Genomic DNA, 18,679 nt, shown 5'->3' on the forward strand with positions numbered 1-18,679 from the left:
TGGTATGTTGTCATTTTTTTGTTTTGCCCTTTCTCCTCTTGCTTTTGAAAATATTATTACACAATTGCAAAAATCTAAAATCACTCCCTTTTTTGGCATAGACTTCTTGTTAATCGGTAACTTTTTCTTTTAATTTACAATTGATGTTATTGTTAATTAAAATAGACATAATATTTAAATAATTTTTAAATTATTAAAGAAAATTCAAATAAATTCTTATTTTTATTATATTTAATTAAACTTAAAATATTGCAATACAGAAATGAATAGAAATGGTTACATAATTTTAAATGTATGTCTTAAAAAAAAAGATTAAGTAGAATTTTCCAGTAATTGTTAAGTATTGAGAAATCATGGATCTTAGTCTTAAAATAAAAATTTTTCCCCAAATTTTGGAGTCAAAATAAAACCCAAATTCAGAGCATGGCAATTTGTCCCCATGAATCAAAAGAGGTCGAAACACTTTATATTTTTATGAGAAGCCATGACGTGAGTGATGAGCTTACCAGCAACATCAAAGAACAATAATTCATTTTAGACAATCAAGTTCCTACAAATTATGCAGATCAAACTTTAATATAAAGACTAATCAACATGGCAAAAGGACAACAATCTGACTGGTTAAAAATGACTAATCTCTGGGTTCTAGCGGTCCAAACAAACAATATTCTAAAACCAGTCTTCAAAGCCACCTCTGGTGCAGAGTCTGTAGACTGAACCTCTCATGTCAACTTTATTTATTTAAATATGGCGGCGAATCTCTTAATATATTCAAAATTGGATCATGGAGAGTAACAGGTGAAAAAAAAGGTGATGACCATGACCCTGGAAATGATGTTTCCGATGAACTTGGGCGATAAGTAATGACAATGAGGCTTTTTGTGGATATAAAATCCCAATGAACCACATTCCAATTTTATTATTCTCTTACTGTAAAAGTCTTCTAACACTTCATTACTTCTTTCGCGAAGTCCACTGGTCAATTGAAGGAAGCAATGGAGGGAAGAAGGGTCATTGGATTGGCTGCCAGAGATGAATCAGGACATCTTTCTCCCTATTCATTCACTCTCAGGTTTCTAATTTCTTTTCTCTTCTTCTCTCTTTCGGACCCCTGAATTCTGAAAATTGCTGAATGCTAATAGATGTTCCAATGGCCTTGTGGACAGGAAAACAGGTCCAGAAGATGTGGTGCTAAAGGTGTTGTATTGTGGAGTAGATCATACTGATCTCCATCAGATGAGGAGTGAGATTTTCCCCATCAACTACCCTTTGGTTCCAGGGTAGGCACCATGCACATTTCTAAAAACAACCATTAGTCAATATAATTCTATGATGTTATTCCAATTCGATTTCAAGCTTGTTTTCTCTATGTCAATTCTTGTTTTATTTGACTCTCTTGAAGGCATGAAGTAGTGGGCGAGGTTGAGGAGCTGGGCTCAGAAGCAAAGAAGTTCAAGCTTGGAGACAAGGTAGGAGTTGGGTGCATGATTAGCTCTTGTGGAAAATGCATGGCTTGCGAGTCCAATAGTGAACAATATTGCAGCGAGAGGATCTTGACTTACAGTGGCACCAACAAAGATGGAACTCCCACTCAAGGTGGCTTTTCTTCTGCTATGGTTGTTCATCAAAAGTAAGCAACAAGAAGTTAACAAGACTAATCCTTAAATCTCTCGAAGATCCCTTTTAATATTAGAGTGGATGCAGGTTTGTCGTAAAGATACCTGAGAAACTTGCACCAGAGCAGGCAGCGCCGCTGTTATGTGCAGGGGTAACGGCTTACAGTCCCTTGAAGCAATTCTACAACCCTGATAAGGCTATAAAGGCTGGAATTTTGGGGTTAGGTGGAGTTGGACATTTGGGAGTTCTGATAGCAAAGGCCATGGGGCATCATGTAACCGTAATAAGTTCTTCAGAAAATAAGAGAGTGGAAGCTTTGGAGCATTTGGGTGCAGACGCTTTTCTAGTGAGTTCTAATGCAGCAGAGATGGAGGGAGCAGCAAATAGTCTAGATTACATTCTAGACACTGTTCCAGCTTTGCACCCTCTGGGGCCTTACATTTCTCTTCTCAAAGTTGCTGGGAAGTTGATTTTTGTTGGGGTTGCCACAAAACCCCTCTGCTTCAACACCGAGCACTTGCTTTTAGGTATGCCATTGTTATTGCATTCTTTAATTTACACAAAAAAATCACATCTTCAAGCCATTTTTTGCCCCTAAAGCCAGAATTTCTGTTAAATTGAAAGAAAATGATACCATGTGTCAGTTTGCAGCCAGCTTTTATTGTTCATTTGTACATACAAATCACAAAGCATTGTTGGTTTCAACTAAATTCACATGATTGTCTTGCAAAGCAGGGAAGAAATCATTGACCGGGAGTTTCATAGGAAGCATGGAAGAAACACAGGAAATACTGGATTTTTGGTCAGAGAAGGCCCTGACTTCGATGATTGGGGTGGTGAAGGCCGATTATATAAACAAGGCATTTGAGAAAATGGAGAGGAATGAAGTGAGGTATAGGTTTGTGCTGGATGTCGCTGGCAGCAACCTTGAATGATTCACAGGCCATTTTCCCACAAATATTCTATCTTAACAATGTGTGTTTCACTTATCAAATACTAATTCACAACAATCCAATAGGATTGAGTTTGTATTTCATTTACCAAATCATTTCCAACAATATAAGAGATGAGATTGAGCTTTGCAACTCCAATAATATGAAAGAGCTTCTGGGAGAAATGAAAAATATGGAAACAAGCTCAAAGACAAGTACCGCACCGTGCCTTAAAGTGGAATTTTGTTGAAGAGAAGACGATATGCTTACTAATCATGAAACTCTGCCATTAATCTATTATCTGATAATGTAGATTATGAAAACAGAGATGGGTAGAACAGCTTGCAGTGTGCCTAGTCGTCTCCCCCTTTTCCCCCCAAACCTTTATATCCCTCTAACAAGAAAAAAAAAAAAAGAAAGTTCTCTAAACGGACAGATTCTTTGCAGAAACCTGAATTATGTTAAAAAACTATTTTTAGAAATTGAAATAATATAAAACTTGTGGCAGATTAGAACATCTATCTTCCATATAAAGCGTTCTAAATGCCTTAGAAAATTCAGTAATTTCTTATGCATGGTGGGTCAACTTTTCCTCCATATATACCTACACCTATAGTTCTATCTCTTTTTTTTTTTTTGATCAATTTCTTTTCATTGCCGTGTAAAACAGAATTGATATATAAAGTTGAATATACCCACCATAACTATGAATTTTTTTATTGTTATCTTGATAGATAGTGTGTTGAATTTAGCAACAAGGGGTCTCTCTTGACTTGATAGAATATATTTTCTTTTCTACTTTAAACCAAAAATAATAAGCCTACGAAATCATGTAGGTATCTATCAAATGACTTTCAGTAAAAGGGTGACACAGCACATATCCATTTTATATACATATCAAAGGTCATCTTTTTATCACTCTGCAGCAGAATTTGGATTCTTTGCTGTGTTGATGCTAGAAAACACGAGGAATAGTGAATGCCATTAACGGTCAGATGGTTGATCTCGAATAGATAACTTAATTTTGCAAGCTAAGAAGGTCTTAATGTCATGTCAAGTTTGATAGGGACACCTTGAAAAATTTTTAAACATTGACGTTATATGTCATTTTTAATTATTTTTTTTTTTAAAAATAATGATTTCGTAGCAAAGTGATATCAAAATAAACTCAATCTTAACTCGATTTATACCAAGCACATCTAAAAAGGTAAACAAGATGATTGACTACGACGAAAATATCATCGAATTGAGTAAAAGAAAATATCATACCAAATATTTTAAAAGGAATAGATAGAGTGTTTTAATCTTGTATCGGATAAGTAAAAGATTTTGAAAATCTATATATATTAAAAGTTGTCCCTAAAGAGATTAATTGGTTGACACTTGTATAGTTTAATTGTTTGTTACATGATGGTTTGATTTGGGTTGAATTCAAGTTGAAGGGAGAGTTTCAGACTGATTTTAGACTTTTTGAATTTATATTCCTTAGAGCTTAAACCTTTACTATTTTTGAGTTATTTTTTTATATTTTTAACTTTCTTTCATTTTAAGCTAATTGGTTGAGCTTGAGCTTTTCTCTAGTTTATAAATTTAGACAACTATGCTTTGGTAGTCACCTACCTACCCGTTACAGTAATCTAAACCCAACTATTCTTTGTTAGTCGCCTAATTCATTGATCTTAGTCTAAGTGAGAAAAAAAATGGTTTTCAATTTTTGGCCAGTCAAACCAAATTCAAATAAGAATCGGAAGGATGCAAAGTCAAATATTTCTATAGCCCTTTAAAATCCACATATCCTAGAATGCGCAGGCAACATGGCAAGGCAACATGAAATGATGGGCAAAACACCCATCAGCTTGAGGACAGTAACAGTACACATCAAATGCTTATTATAGACTGGTTGTAGTCAAGCATGGATGTAATAATAATAACCATATCTTATCCTAGATAACGAAGGTTTAATTTAAATTCAACCTTGCCTCTCTAACTCATTTGCTACTGTTTTATATACGTTTTATCTGTACTCGTAAGTTGTAAAATGTAAATAAACTTTATCTATTGGGACAGCAAATTAAACAGCCTCCAAATCTGAATTTTATCTACAAGTTGGCCTTCTATTTTTTGGTTGAGCGGTGACTCTCTTAAGATATAGAATACGAATTCTTTATTTCTCTAGAGCAAGCAGACATGACTATGAACTTGGTCATGGTTTTGAATACGTGAGCAACAAGCCATGACCATGAAGCTTTTGATAGATATATATAAAATCCCCGAAGAACCATAATTACATTTTCAGTATTTTCTTACGAATACTATTGTCCTGATCATCCTTACTCTTTCAAACATTCTAGTCTCTTACTAGCGCCTAGAGGCAATTAATGGAAGGCAGAAAGGTCATGGGCTGGGCTGCCAGGGTACATCAGCTCATCTTTCACCATATTCTTTCACTCTCAGGTACCTTCCTCTTCCTCTCTCGACTCTATGAGGTCTAGACATTGCTAATGCTGATTTCATCCTTTATTAATTACGGACAGGAAAACAGGAGTTGAAGATGTAATGCTCAAGGTCTTGTATTGTGTAGTAGACCACACTGATCCTCATCAGATGAGAAGTGAGATTCAGTCCTCCAACTACCCTTTGGTCCCCGGGTAGACACCTTTCCCAAACTCGGTACATTTTTGTTAATCCCATACATCTAAAACACAAGTACTAACTTCTTTAGTACGATGATCTCTTTTCTTACTGTTTCAAAGGCATGAAGTGGTGGGTGAGGTTGTGGAGCTAGGGACAGAAGTAAAGTAAGTTCAATCTTGGAGACAAGGTAGGAGTTGGGTGCATAGTTGGCTCTTGTGGGGAGTGCTTACCTTGCAAATTCAACTGTGAACAATATTGCAGCGGCAGAATTTTTACTCACGGTGGTATCGACAAAGACGGAACACCCACACAAGGAGGCTTCTCTTCCCCCATGGTTGTTCATCGAAAGTAAGCAAGGAAAAAAGCAATGAAGGTTGGCGCTATATTGGCTTTTAACTTTTCTGAGTATCCTGTTAACATTTGCGTGGTTGCAGATTTGTTGGGAAGATACCTGAAAAACTTGAGCCAAAGCAGGCAGCACCATTGTTGTGCGCTGGGGTAACAGCTTACAGTGCGTTAAAGCAATTCAAAAACCCTGACAAGGTCATCAAGGCAGGAATTTTGGGTTTAGGGGGAGTTGGTCCTCTGGGAGTGCTGATAGCTAAGGCCATGGGGCATCACGTCACCGTGATCAGTTCTTCGGAAAAGAAGAGAATGGAGGCTTTGGAGCATTTACGTGCAGATGCTTTTCTAGTGAGCTCTGATGCAGCAGAGATGTAGGGAGCAGCAGACAGCCTCGATTATGTTCTCGACACTGTTCCAGCTATGCACCCTCTGCAACCCGTTATATCACTTCTCAAATTTGGAGGGCAGCTGATTTTGGTAGGGGTTGTCACAAAACCTCTTGCCTTTGATTCAGAGGACTTGCTTCTAGATAGACGTTTTCTTTATTTCTTTTTCTTATTTTCTCTATTCATACATACTCGACTGACATTCTAGTTGGCTAAATTAATTTTTCCCCTTATTTTTGCTCCGTAAAAAGCCAAACCTTTCATTATTGGTGAGAAACTACGACATCATGTCAGGCAACCTCCAAAGGTTTATTGTTTATTGGTAAAATAGCAATAACCATATGATTTTCTTGCAACGCAGGGAAGAAGACGGTAACTGGGAGTTTCCTAGGAAGCATGGAGGAGACGCAGGAAGTACTGGATTTCTGGGCAGAGAAGAAATTGAATTCCATGATTGAAGTCGTGAAGATGGATTACGTGAACAAGGCATTCGAACGAATGGTAAGGAATGATGTGAGGTACAGTTTTGTGTTGGATATCGCTGGCAGCAATCTCGAATGATTCAGGGAACTCTTTCACATATATCATTCCAAAGAGAAAAAAGAAATAAGTATATTTGTTTTATGCTTATGGTTTAAGGGTTTTTTTTTCTTCTGTTTGCTGAAAAGAATGATAATCTAGTAAGAGACCAACCTGCCGCTTGACATGTTCTTTTCGAGCGTCTTCATATCATGAGCTGAATGGTAACACCGTTGTAAGCCCTGAGGGTAAAGATTTACATTGCAGCAATTAAGATCAAGCAGTTTCAGAGCCCTTCAGAGTTCAGAATGTTAGAGTATGAATCACACCAAATGATGAACATATTACAATGGAATTCTGTTACCACCTATAACAATCACTAACAAAAAGATCAGATTAAAAAAGGCTACTGCAACTTCCCTCTGTCATTGTACAAAATACATCCCAAAAGTCTCACCTGGCACCTGGAAAGGGCCAAATTGGTGTAAAACAAATAATGACAAACTCTACTGTTACAACAACAATTTTATGCAGTCCGTATCAAAGCAAAGGACGGCATTCCAGCCAATCATTGAATTCTTCCACTAAATTCATAATTTTTTTGTAATCAAAATTATGAAAATAGAGATGGTAGAAAAGTTCACCGTAGCAGTCTAATCATCTTTCCCTTTCCCCTTACCTTCGGAACCTCTCGATCCATCATATGCAGAGAGAAAAAAGGTGCTCTGGTTCTTTTGCAGAAACCTGCATTTATGTTACAAACATTTTTAAAATTTAAAATATAATGAAATTAATGGTAAATTTGAACAGAATCCATAAAGAACTAAAACAGTAGAAATTCAATGTCAGAGGTTGGTCATGGCAGTGTGTGTGTGTTCTATATGTAGTACGTTAGTTTGTATATGCACCACCAAAAAAAAGAAACTGTAGACAGATGCAATTGCAAAGCATTCATATCTTAACAAAAAAGAAAAAGAGCAGAGTTATGTTACACTCATCCAAAACAACAAAAGTGTCAACAAAAGCAGAAATGATTTTGGAAAGACCAGGCTCAATAGTTTACCAGAGGACAAAAAATATATATATAAAAGAAACGAATTGTAATTATATGTTCTAACTTCTAACTGTATGCTATGGTGATGACAACGATGCAAACTTTTATCTCTCCTACATTGAATTTAAATCAGAGTTTAAAAGATTGAATGCTCTCTAAATAGTATAAAATAAAATCAATGAGGAGAGAGTTGATACTTGAGAAAATCCATTAACTTCTGTTGCAAGCGGGTTAACGTTTCCTCTTCAATATTCACATATGCCAATAGCTCAGGAAACTTAACTGCAAAGACAGGAACACAAATTATTAATATCGTGAGCTACTAAGATTTGTGAAGTATCAATATCATGGATGACTATAAAATTAAGATACACAAACACTAGACACATGTCCCAAGGTGATGTCATCAAAACAAGCCCACAGGACTTGATTGTATAAACAAATGGATATAACAACTGAGATGCTGTGCAGCCAAGAATGATGCGTCCCAATTCTATAAACAATTCCATTAGTCACTTGTGTCTCTAATGGGTTTAACATGGATTTTAGTATTGGCTTCTAGAGATCAATAAAATGCTCCTTTTACACAATTAAGAATAAAGCTAAAAGAAATGTTTGAAGTGATTTACATCCAACACATTAGTTAAAACACAATATTCAACACTGCATGAAAGATGAAAGTAAATTAGTGCATTTAAAAGTGCTAACTCTGACAGATGGCCATACCAAAGAGGCGTAGTAAATGCTCAGCACCATATATAGTTGATGGAGAGACATCATCAAGGACTACATCTTGGTATTGTTGGCGCTCTTTTTTGTACAGAAGCATCACAGGCAAAGCTTTGTCAAAGTAACAGCGAATCCCCTTCAAGATTTCTCCAATTGAATCAGTCATTCTGTATCCAAAAAAAAAAAAGAGTCTATATCACCAATTCTACAGTAAGCGAATCTAAGAATTTATGTGAAGGGATTTGAAATTCAGAGGTAAACAAATCCCAATGAGAATCTCCTATTTATAAGTACCATTGAGCTGGTTTAATCACAATTTTAAACTGTATTGTCCCTAAATTTCTCTTTTTAAATCCATTTACAGAGGATTTTTGTCCTTTGAATAATTCATTAAGACCATTTTGTTTTTCTTATCCATTGGTCTTCCAGATTACACCTTAAAAGATTTTACTCCAAAAACTGCTTTCATTATAAATTTTTTACACAGAAATATATGAACATCTGAATATATAATTAATATCATGGGAAGTCACCATGAAAGGTAGAATAAGGACAAAGAATTGAGATGGAGAGTAGAAAGCAGCAATAGAGATATCTAGGAATGAATTAATTATTGCCAAAGTTGGAAATTAATTATTCAAAGACAACTTACAGCATAAATTTATCATGATTGTTTCAAGAGGGTGTGAAAAGATATAAAAGTAGACTTACGTGCCATCCTTCTTGGACCTGTATTCTAGGTACTTTGTCAAAATATCATCAACATTTGGTGATCGAGGAAGTTTAACAAGCTGCAGAAAAGATGGATTATTGCCACCAAGCCAGTTTACAGTGTACCGGCCATAAGAATCATTAAATTGTGCCCAAATTATATTCCACAAAAAAGTTTTAGAGAATATAATAAAAATGATTGAATTGCATGAGTGTTATTGGGTTTTAAGTTGCACACAAGAACATTGCTTCACAAGTTTCTTGTAAAGGCCACAAAAACCTCATCGCAGTGACTGACAAATAAATAAAAGCATTATTATCAATGCAATTATTATTTCTATACTTTAATTCAAGTTAAATCATCAAGCAAAAAGTACTATAAGAAGAGAAAAAGTTACTCCAAAAGTTATTCCAACAGTTCATGCACCTTATCCTGTTGAGTAACAAATTCCCAATCATCAACCAGCTGCTTCTTTAGTGTTGATGGAATTTGGATCTTGACAAGCTTTTCCATGGACGAATTATCCTTCTAACAATTATTAAACACATGTTGAAAAATAAAAAGAGAGGGTAAGAACCAAGGGATTTAGGCTAGAAATAAGAAAAAAGGAAAGAAAAATAATTTCTCAAGAGCTGTTATTAATCATACACAAACCAGACCTCAACACCTGAGTCACTCTTTCTCTTCTTCCCTTTCGCCACTGCAATAATTATAAAAAATTACCCACCAAAAGAAAAAGTTAATGTCTTTGCAAGCAATCACAATTTTACTTAAGAAAAGGTTGACAATTGGAAAAATGAACTAAGAGAATGTTGAAGCAGACCATTAGGAATGAATGGTTGACTCCATTTATGAATGTCATATGAATGCAAAATATTCGATATAATGAATGTGACCATTAATGCAACTGTAATAGCCTACAAGGATTCTTTTTTTCTCCTTTTGGCAGTACTCTGGCAATTTACATCAATCTCAATATGTTAACAAGGAAGAATATCAATTAATAGATGCTATTGCAACCACATGTCCATTCAATCTCCATAGGATGCAAACACAACTCTTAACTTCAGACACTGTAGAACTAAAATGCCACACATAACTTCACTAGAATTTGCTGAAAGTTCAATACAACCTCTACTCAACTACATTAACTGAAAGCTGAAACTAAACCCAGTACAAGAACTAAAATCACACAAGAATATCAAACTCAAGAAAAATCTTTGATAGGACCCCTTAGAATATATATTGATAAAAAAGAATAGTTACTCCATAAATGAAAGAAAATCAATTATAAAGACAGGAGAATACAAAAAGAAAAAAAAATGTAAATTAAGCTTACCAGTGTTCTTCAGGTCCTCTTTATCCGCTTTTGCATCTAAAAAAATAAAAGCAAAAAAAATAGATGGCATTAACTAGGGAATGAAGATAAACAATAATGACAATAACAAACTTGATCAAAACTTGGCACTTGCCCAAAATAAGGCACTGGAAAACTTATTAGGCCTTATCTATTGAGGAACAAAAACAGAATCTAGATGAAGATAAATGGCAGCACCCGTAGACTTATGCAGGAAGAATGCTTCCACTTAACCCAGAAAACAAACAAAGGATCTCTTAATGGGCACCCATTTGTTTAAACATCCACATATATGCACACAGAAAATGAACAAAAGCATATTAATAAACAAGCCAATAAGTCAAAAGAGTTAAGCTAACCAGCAGAGCTTTTTGGCTTGGTCTGAGCGGAACGTCCGGACTTTGAACTTTTGTCAACACCCTGTTTTTTGTCAAGAGCTTGCTGCTTTATGACATTCTCTTCAGTATGTTTCATCAGCCGGTCAGCACCTACCCATTCGTCCCAACTGTTGGCAAGATGTCCAAGCCATAGTAATGATTTCTGTTTCCCTTTTTGGAAAGGGGATATATAAATCAATGAAGTAAACATTTACTAGTAATATATAAAGTTTTGGAGTTATCTTTCAGGATTTCATAATAACATAAATGGATTAATACCCATTAAAAAACATAAAAACAAAAAATAAACAAGTTTTAATAAAATAACACCATATTTGTCTTGATTTTGAACTTTACGTTGTTGCTTCGGTTCTCAAAACTTTACAATCTTTTTTCTTTATGTTTATAATTTTTTACAAACACAAAAGGGAAATGAGAATAATAAGCCATTGAATATAATATTTTAGCTCATATACATGACACAATCCCAAATTTAATTTGATGAAGGCCTGCCTAATGCTGCTGAAAATTTATTTAGGAAGCATTATAAAAAGGGATGTTCCACTGCTTAAAGGAACACGTTTTCATTGGAGTGACTTTACAATAAATTTTACATGGACACTGTTCAAGCTAAAAATTTTTAAGATGCAGATCAACAATCCAAATAATAAATTAATTCAACAGCCAAAATAAGGCAGTAACATAGGTTCAGCAGAGAGCATATTATCCAAGGCACACTCACTTTTTATTCCAACCCTGCAACAAAGCAAAAGAGATATCTCTTAATACCATAAACGAATTATGTTCAGCTTATCCTACATAATCGGCATGGCCACTAGATTAAGCATTATATAGAACTTAAAAAAAAAAAAAGAAAGAAAGAAAACCATAAGCGAAAATTAAGGCAAGTATACTTACAAGGTAATGAACAAAGTATTTCCATTCCTTCTTCCGAAGCTCAGCTTTTTGAACCTAAAATGTAAAATCAAAATTACCAACTGCATAAACCCTAATTTCACCGATCAATCCGCAAATGCTTTAAATTATGGGCTCTAGTGAGCTAAAGAAACTGCTCAATTAACTTCAACGTCGAATTACATGCATCAGCAACCAAACAGGCATAAATATCATAATTTTTGTTTTAGAAAGCGAAATGACGGAATAAATTCAGTTTAAAGCAGCGGCAACGTCAAACACTGTGCCAAACAGAGAAGGACAAAGAAATGAGGTTAAATGTGGAAAGAGAAAAAGGAAGAGGGAAAGAGAGAGAGACTCTGCCTTGGCTTCGTAGATACGAGGGCCGTGATAGGCCAGGACACGTTCGCCCTCGGAGAAGAGGTTGGAATTGGAGGGAGGAGTGTCGCCGCTGGACGTATCAGCGTCGGTTGCCGTCTCCTCCTTCGACGAACTTCCCATATTTTTTTATTTAGCTTTCTGATTTTTCCCGCTGACAGAAAAGAGAGGGAAACAGCTGATCTGTTCCTGCTGCAGCGCTGCTTTTAACTATTTGCTGCTGTTTTGGCATCTGCCTTCTGATTTACTCTTTCGAGTCTATTGCTCCCACTCGGATTTTTTACTTTTCTCTCTTGAAAAATTTTCCACCCAAGCTTGAAAAATGTGTAAGACCATGGTGAGATTTTGCACTTTAATATTTGGACTAATTTTGTTAAAATTATTACTATAAAAATATTTTAACTTAAAATATTTTAATAATGTAAAAACAACTAGTTTTGCTAATCCAGAATTAACTTGTTGAAGAAAACTTTCTTTATATAACATATTTTATTGAAAATTTAATATTTTTATTATTTAAATAAATTATTAAATTAATTTTTATTATTTTAATTATCTTGTTAAAAAATATTTTCTATCGTCGTCCATTTTTAAAAATTTTTCCCATCTTCAATAACTTTTCATGACATCATAAAATTATTAATATTCATCAATTATGCGAAATATTTTAAATATTTTTTTAATATTAAAAAATATTATATGTAATATTTTATTTATTTATTTATGTATTTCTTATCGTATAAGTAAGTAAATTATAAATTAGAACACTATCAAAATAAGAGATTTCATGTGTAATAAATTTATTTTTTATTCTATATAAAAAAATTTAATTAATGTTAATTATTTTGAATTATATTCAAAATTGTAGTATCTTAGGAAATGTAATTATAGACGATATCATCCTTTGAAATAGTTGAATAAAAATAGTCAATAATGTTTTGTTGAAAAATAATAATGAATAATGAAATGAAGAAAAGGCAAATAGTTGAATAGTTAATAATACTTTGTTGAGAAGTAATTGAATAAAATATGATGCTTTATGAGATCGATTTCAAAAAAGAAAAGACAATGATGCTTTATGGATCGATCTCAAGATTTATGAGATCGATCTTAAAAAAAGAAAAGACGGTAAAGAAAGGAATGAAAAATGATTTTATATTTTTTATAAGATTTTTTTTTATTAATGATAATTTTTTAATAATTTAAAAATATTTTACTTCGTATAAATATTTTTAAAATACCAAATAACGAAAAATAATCAAAAAGAGCCTCAATCAAATAACTGTTGCCATTTGTTTTAAAAAAAATACTAAGTACATGTTTGGCTTAAATTTTTTTTAGTTTATCTATCTCTTAAAAGTAAAAATCAGGCCAAACATGATCTTTTGAGAAACTTAAAAAAATTTTTAAAAAAGAGTTTAAAAAAAAACTCAAAGGATGAGCTTTTTTTTCTTTTCTTTTAAAAATACAAGAAAATTTTTATTTTTATTCCAAAAATATCCTCATTTATTAAAAATAATTATAATATTACCCTCTTAAAAAATACATTCTATGATAATTTTAACAAAAATTATAACTTATAAAAAAAATTTATCAAATAACTGTAGCTTAATTTTAAAAATTATTATTTTTCATAAGAGCTTCATAATAGTTTTTAAGTTAAAAAAAAATTAGGTCAAACAGGCTCTAAGAATTCCTCACTTGTTTTTAAACTTGCTTATATATTAAAAAGAATGTGAATGTGATAAATTTTCAATGGTTTGAAAGAAAATATAATTTTAATAATATCTTTGGAGCACTTGTTAAGTTGTTAGGAAAATTAATTTAAAAATTACTTTAATATTCTTTTTTTTTAAATATAGTCCAAAAAGGACACAGGTAGAAAATGCCAGAGGCCCAAGCCCTGGTGAAGGGTAGAAATATTTGAAAGACTTCGTGTCCTTCAACCAGGCTTGGGCCAATTCCTTTAGCTATTTATGATGGGCCCTATCGAACTATCAATGTGTAATTTGTGAGAATTTATTAAAGGTTAAAGAAAAATGATAAATTAAGTATTTAATTATGTATACATATATATATATATATATATATATCACTTTGTATATTTATACAATCTCAAGGTCGGTGATTTCTTTGGTCTATCTAAGATATATAAGATGTAACACTAACTAAACTTTCCTATATTATTTTCTGACAGCTGCTATACCTAACTTTACAGTACGTTCCTATTCCTATTCTTGATTTGCATTGATTTCCATTGATTTCCATCGTCCTTGTGCTGTTTCCATCCCCCCCCTCCCCCAAAGACTAGCTAAAACTTGCTCAAAAGAGTGTATAATGGATTTTTATTATGCTGAATACTTGCAAAGTTATTAATTCACATGTGTTTATTAGGTGACAAGTCCATGAATCAGAGATAGTTGAAGAGATCAAAGACTAAAGCCTAATAAAGACCAATCCTTCGTCTTTTCTCTCCTATTAAACATAAGGAAAATGTAAAGTTAAGCCTTTTTTGCACAATCTCTTTATATTCAAAGATGAATCTGCACATTGCTGACTACTTTCTTTGGTTTTGTTTTTACAATCTCTACGTTGAATTTATAATAATTATGACTTTTTAATTATACATAATTAAAGATTCACGCAATCACTAATACATATTCAGTTTAGTATATAATAATTCTTCTCACGAGTGAGACAACAATATTTAAGTATTTTTTTTCTTTAGATATGAGATTTAAGTAGTTAAAATAATTAGCCATGATTTTTTCTCTTAAAGCAATTTAACTTTTGAAAGAGTTGAAAATCAAAATGCAGCCTTTATTTATTTATTTTTTCTTTCAATGGAGATTAACTACCATCGTTATCCTTCTTTGAACTGATTGATCATAGGGCAAAGCATGAAGATGATCAAATACTCTGGTCGCATGACAACTTCATGAATTACACACAGAAGCATAGAAAATTTTCTCTTAGATCACATACAATGGAGACTTAAATCTGAAAACTCAAGAATCGAAGACTATATTTTTTGCTGTTAAATTAATCAACAAAGCTTCTTTAAATAATTTAGATAGTTATTGAAATATGTATACAAAAAATTATAAATATATATACACATATATATACCAATACAATATAACGTCTAATTCATATTGATACATGAAAGGAAAAACGAGGGACGGTTTACTGGCCGACCACAATTCCAAGGTCGTACAAGATCTATTTATTCCAACTAAAATTTCCTATACTATTTCTAGTGTTGATGTTTCATTGATTTCCATGGCGCTTATGAGTACTTTTTTCCAAAGATGAAAGGAAAATTGGAGCTAAAGACTTGGAGAGGGCAACATTTCAATCTAGGTAAAACTTGCTAAAAATAGTGTGCATGTGCAATCTAAGTTAATAGTACGGTATGCGTGCAGAGAGTTATTAATGCGCATAAGTTATCTGGCTTCACACGTTCCGGCCATCAAATCGTCGCAAGTCAATATTCTCTTTTGACATCATGCGTGTTGCCTCATGCTTGTCTAATTTTTCTTTCTTTCTTTCTATTTTTCTTCATTTTGGTTTCCTACTGCCGATCATGTCAACAGTACTGTCATAATATGTTCAAGTAAATATAATGATATAATTTGTAAATAAATTTATTTATGAATTTTTTTGTATTTATTCCAATATAATATCAGATAATAAATGTTTTCTAATTTAACATACATTTTTCTATATTTCTCAATTATCAGATTTAAAAAATGTATAATTCCTTAAACGAAAATTCAAAAAGTTTGAAATTTGAAAAAAAGGAAACGAAAAAGAGCTCTTTAACGTGGACTTGAGTAGCTGAATATAATATACTGGATACTTCATATGGCAAAAAAGTAGTTGAAAATCAACAAGGCCGCCTTTCCTAGTTTGCTTGTATGACTTTGATACTCAAGGATATATTACACTCCATAACTCCTTTTCTTTATGGTATGAACTATCTCTGATTTATGGAAGTAAAGATTCAAGTAATCAGTAAAATTTCAGTTTATTACTTGTACAAGTAATTCCTTTCAATGAGTAAAAGATTTGGCTGCAACTGATCCAAAGTAAAAGTTAAAATTTATAAATAGTCACAACTATTTTTAAAAATGATTTTACTATTGAAAAAGTTGAAAAATGAATATACAATATTTAATTCCCTTTTTCCCTTGGAGATTAACTACCACTATTTTATTTATGTGAACTTTCAATTTTGTTTGTTCTTTGGGAGTTGGAGGAAACTTCTTGGCTAGTAAAAAAAAAAAAAATTGATTGATCACAGTTGAAGATGATAAAAGACTTTGACTGTGTGACAAGTTCATAAATTAATTAATTAATTACACATAGATTCCAAGAAAAGAATTACATGAACAAAGAATCTCTTATTACAACTGCTGAAAAAGATTTGGATACATTATCTTTGAGCACCAATGAAGCACTGAAAACAGCTGTGACACTTCTTTAGATAAACAACAAAATAAATAATGAACTAAAAGAATGAGCTCGTATATAGTATAAACTAGGTCTTCTTGTTGCTAAAACCCGCTTGTATTGTTGGTGTTGCCTAAATATCTACTTGTTTCTCATACAAGCCTCGGGCCGGTAACTTTTTTACCTCTGTTATTTGACTGTCAATGAATTAGTTTCCTTCTCCAGGGCTCGGACCAGAGTCCTTCATGTCGCCATTAGTCTGGTTGTCTGTAAATTTATTTCCCACACCAGGGCTTGGACCAGAGTCCTTGATGCCTCCAAGGGTTTGGTCGTCAGTTAACTTGTTTCCCACACCAGGACTCGGGCCTGAATCCTTAATGCCTCCGAGATTAGAGCTGTCAGTTAATTTGTTTCCTACACCAGGGCTGGGACCAGAGTCTTTGATTCCACCTAAATTGAAGCTATCAGTGAACTGATTTCCCACACCGGGACTTGGACCGGAGTCCTTAATGCCTCCTAGAGTGAAGCTATCGGTTAACTTGTTTCCTACCCCAGGTCTCGGCCCGGAGTCCTTTATACCTCCAAGAGTCGAGCTCTCGATTAACTTGTGTCCCTGACCAGGACTCGGCCCGGAGTCCTTTATACCTCCAAGAGTCGAGCTGTCGATTAACTTGTGTCCCTCACCAGGACTCGGACCAGAGTCCTTTATACCTCCAAGAGGCAAGCTGTCGGTTAACTTGTGCCCCTCACCACCAGAGCTTGGACCAGAGTTCTTAATGCCTCCGAGGGTCTGACTATCAGTGAACTTGTGTCCCCCGCCAGGACTTGGACCTGACTCTTTGATGGCTCCAAGGTATAAGCCAATATCAAAGAAGTCAGGGACCTTTCCGCCGGCAAAGTTTTGGGACATCAGGATACTGAAGGGATCCCGAGCTTCAGTCTCAATGAGAATGGAACTCAGCAGTAAAAGAAGAGAAGAAAAGCTAAAAAATGATTTTATTGTAGTCGTCATATTGGAAAGTGAGAAAAAGAAAGAGTTTCTGTTGGTAATTATTTTATTTCCTAGAATTGGATAATTGAAACAGCGGGAAGTGAAGGTGAGGAATGCTGTAGCAGGTTTTCAGAGCAAAGCGAAGCACGTTTATGTGATTATTGGGTATGGACAATGAAAATCTGATGCGCTATTTATAGCGTTGGTGAGACTTTTAAGAAAAAAATATTATGGCGTTGGTGAGGAAATTAGCAGTAGGTTTTTTTGACTAATGTAATTGCTTGAGAGATACTTCATTTTTCCAGCCTCCTATATTTTCCAAAAGAAAACGTGGTTCCTGCTAAGGAAACAACTGGGGAAGTTTCTGGGATTAAAGAAAAGAGAAATTGAACGAAGCCTGGAAAAATCAAACAAAAATTGGAGATTACGAGTCTAAGCTGTAAGTGGAAGTCATGGAATAACAAGGTAAAAGACGCTATAAAATTGTGGATTCTTAGCTTTCCCTGGCCGCCTGACGGCCTGAGTCGTCGAGGAAGTATTTTTTTTCCATTGGCAGCTCCACTGGGGGACCAAAGACCGTGCAAATATCTTTGAATTGATTACAGGGGGGGGGAATAAAGCTTTGACTGGTTAGTTAGTCAAATCTATGTTTGGCGATTGGAATTAGTTCAAATGCTTTGGTATGTTAATAGAGTACTCTTCGCGAAAATTTGTTTTTTAAGTCATATATATGATATATATATTTTTAAATCAGATTAAGTAAAAATGATTTATGTACTCTTCCTGTGCCGCCTTGGTGTTTATGTTTCAGTCACATGGTATGCTAATTTATACTATGAAGCAGCCCCTTGAATTTTGATAGTTGATTGATGACTTCTAATTGAAAATATTAAATAATAAAGTTTCAAAAACATAATAGCTACGAATCTACGACGACTAAGAGGTCATGCTATTATATTTTTTGGGTACATCTAAAAAGTTATTCTATTATAAGATAAAACTCAATGAAATTAATGTGTACCTAACTACAAAATTTATTTATTCTTCACTTTTAACTTTTTTCAATCATTACTTTAATTTATTATCATTTATTTTTCCAAATTAGGAATGCGATAGATAATAAAATATAAGTTTTTTTTTTTTAAATGGGCTTCATGTACAAGTCGTTTCTAACAATAGATCTCTTTATAATTTTAATTATATTTAGCCAAGAGAATTAAAATTTAGATAAAATTATCTTTAATGAAACTGACCTATTTATTTGGCTCCGCGTCTCAA

At 33.6% G+C, this 18,679-nt stretch overlaps 4 protein-coding genes across 11 annotated transcripts; 2 read left to right on the forward strand and 2 right to left on the reverse strand.

Annotated features, from left to right (window-relative positions):
- On the forward strand, nucleotides 926–2,699 carry LOC18611202 (cinnamyl alcohol dehydrogenase 1). Of its 2 annotated transcripts, none has more exons than XM_018120829.1 (5): nucleotides 926–1,072; nucleotides 1,167–1,280; nucleotides 1,403–1,630; nucleotides 1,705–2,144; nucleotides 2,350–2,699. In XM_018120829.1, the coding sequence occupies exons 1-5, from the start codon at nucleotides 996–998 to the stop codon at nucleotides 2,550–2,552; spliced, it is 1,062 nt and encodes a 353-aa protein (XP_017976318.1). In that variant the 5' UTR covers nucleotides 926–995; the 3' UTR covers nucleotides 2,553–2,699. The 2 variants fall into 2 exon arrangements, with proteins under 2 accessions (XP_017976318.1, XP_007047397.2); XM_007047335.2 differs by having other exon boundaries at nucleotides 2,353–2,699.
- LOC18611203 (probable cinnamyl alcohol dehydrogenase) lies at nucleotides 4,974–6,483 on the forward strand. Its single transcript, XM_018114328.1, has 2 exons — nucleotides 4,974–5,531; nucleotides 5,618–6,483. The coding sequence occupies exons 1-2, from the start codon at nucleotides 5,515–5,517 to the stop codon at nucleotides 5,901–5,903; spliced, it is 303 nt and encodes a 100-aa protein (XP_017969817.1). The 5' UTR covers nucleotides 4,974–5,514; the 3' UTR covers nucleotides 5,904–6,483.
- Nucleotides 6,596–12,255, reverse strand: LOC18611204 (protein MRG1). 7 transcript variants are annotated; one of them, XM_018114323.1, is made up of 12 exons: nucleotides 11,941–12,255; nucleotides 11,581–11,634; nucleotides 11,405–11,418; nucleotides 10,645–10,790; nucleotides 10,268–10,303; nucleotides 9,588–9,628; nucleotides 9,355–9,456; nucleotides 8,928–9,007; nucleotides 8,214–8,383; nucleotides 7,685–7,769; nucleotides 7,113–7,177; nucleotides 6,596–6,675 (listed from the first exon to the last, which is right to left on the reverse strand). In XM_018114323.1, the coding sequence occupies exons 1-12, from the start codon at nucleotides 12,076–12,078 to the stop codon at nucleotides 6,644–6,646; spliced, it is 963 nt and encodes a 320-aa protein (XP_017969812.1). In that variant the 5' UTR covers nucleotides 12,079–12,255; the 3' UTR covers nucleotides 6,596–6,643. The 7 variants fall into 7 exon arrangements, with proteins under 7 accessions (XP_017969812.1, XP_017969816.1, XP_017969815.1 ...); XM_018114327.1 differs by having other exon boundaries at nucleotides 7,702–7,769; nucleotides 10,645–10,833; nucleotides 11,936–12,255; XM_018114326.1 differs by having other exon boundaries at nucleotides 6,596–6,897; nucleotides 7,702–7,769; nucleotides 10,645–10,833; nucleotides 11,936–12,255.
- On the reverse strand, nucleotides 16,345–17,575 carry LOC18611205. The gene has a single exon (XM_007047340.2). The coding sequence runs from the start codon at nucleotides 17,420–17,422 to the stop codon at nucleotides 16,619–16,621; it is 804 nt and encodes a 267-aa protein (XP_007047402.2). The 5' UTR covers nucleotides 17,423–17,575; the 3' UTR covers nucleotides 16,345–16,618.

This window comes from Theobroma cacao, chromosome 1 (assembly GCF_000208745.1).
Source record: "Theobroma cacao cultivar B97-61/B2 chromosome 1, Criollo_cocoa_genome_V2, whole genome shotgun sequence".
NCBI classification, from domain to species: domain Eukaryota; kingdom Viridiplantae; phylum Streptophyta; class Magnoliopsida; order Malvales; family Malvaceae; genus Theobroma; species Theobroma cacao.

Excerpts from the sequence above, each read along its gene's own strand:
- LOC18611202 (XM_018120829.1), top strand. The coding sequence starts at position 996 with ATGGAGGGAAGAAGGGTCATTGGATTGGCTGCCAGAGATGAATCAGGA. Across the intron at positions 1,281-1,402 it reads AACTACCCTTTGGTTCCAGG|GCATGAAGTAGTGGGCGAGG; the intron begins GTAGGCACCATG and ends ACTCTCTTGAAG. Across the intron at positions 1,631-1,704 it reads GCTATGGTTGTTCATCAAAA|GTTTGTCGTAAAGATACCTG; the intron begins GTAAGCAACAAG and ends GAGTGGATGCAG.
- LOC18611204 (XM_018114321.1), bottom strand. The coding sequence starts at position 12,078 with ATGGGAAGTTCGTCGAAGGAGGAGACGGCAACCGACGCTGATACGTCC. Across the intron at positions 11,635-11,935 it reads ATCTACGAAGCCAAGGCAGA|GTTCAAAAAGCTGAGCTTCG; the intron begins GTCTCTCTCTCT and ends TTTACATTTTAG. Across the intron at positions 9,008-9,354 it reads TTGTTACTCAACAGGATAAG|CTTGTTAAACTTCCTCGATC; the intron begins GTGCATGAACTG and ends TCTTTTCTGCAG.
- LOC18611205 (XM_007047340.2), bottom strand. The coding sequence starts at position 17,422 with ATGACGACTACAATAAAATCATTTTTTAGCTTTTCTTCTCTTCTTTTA.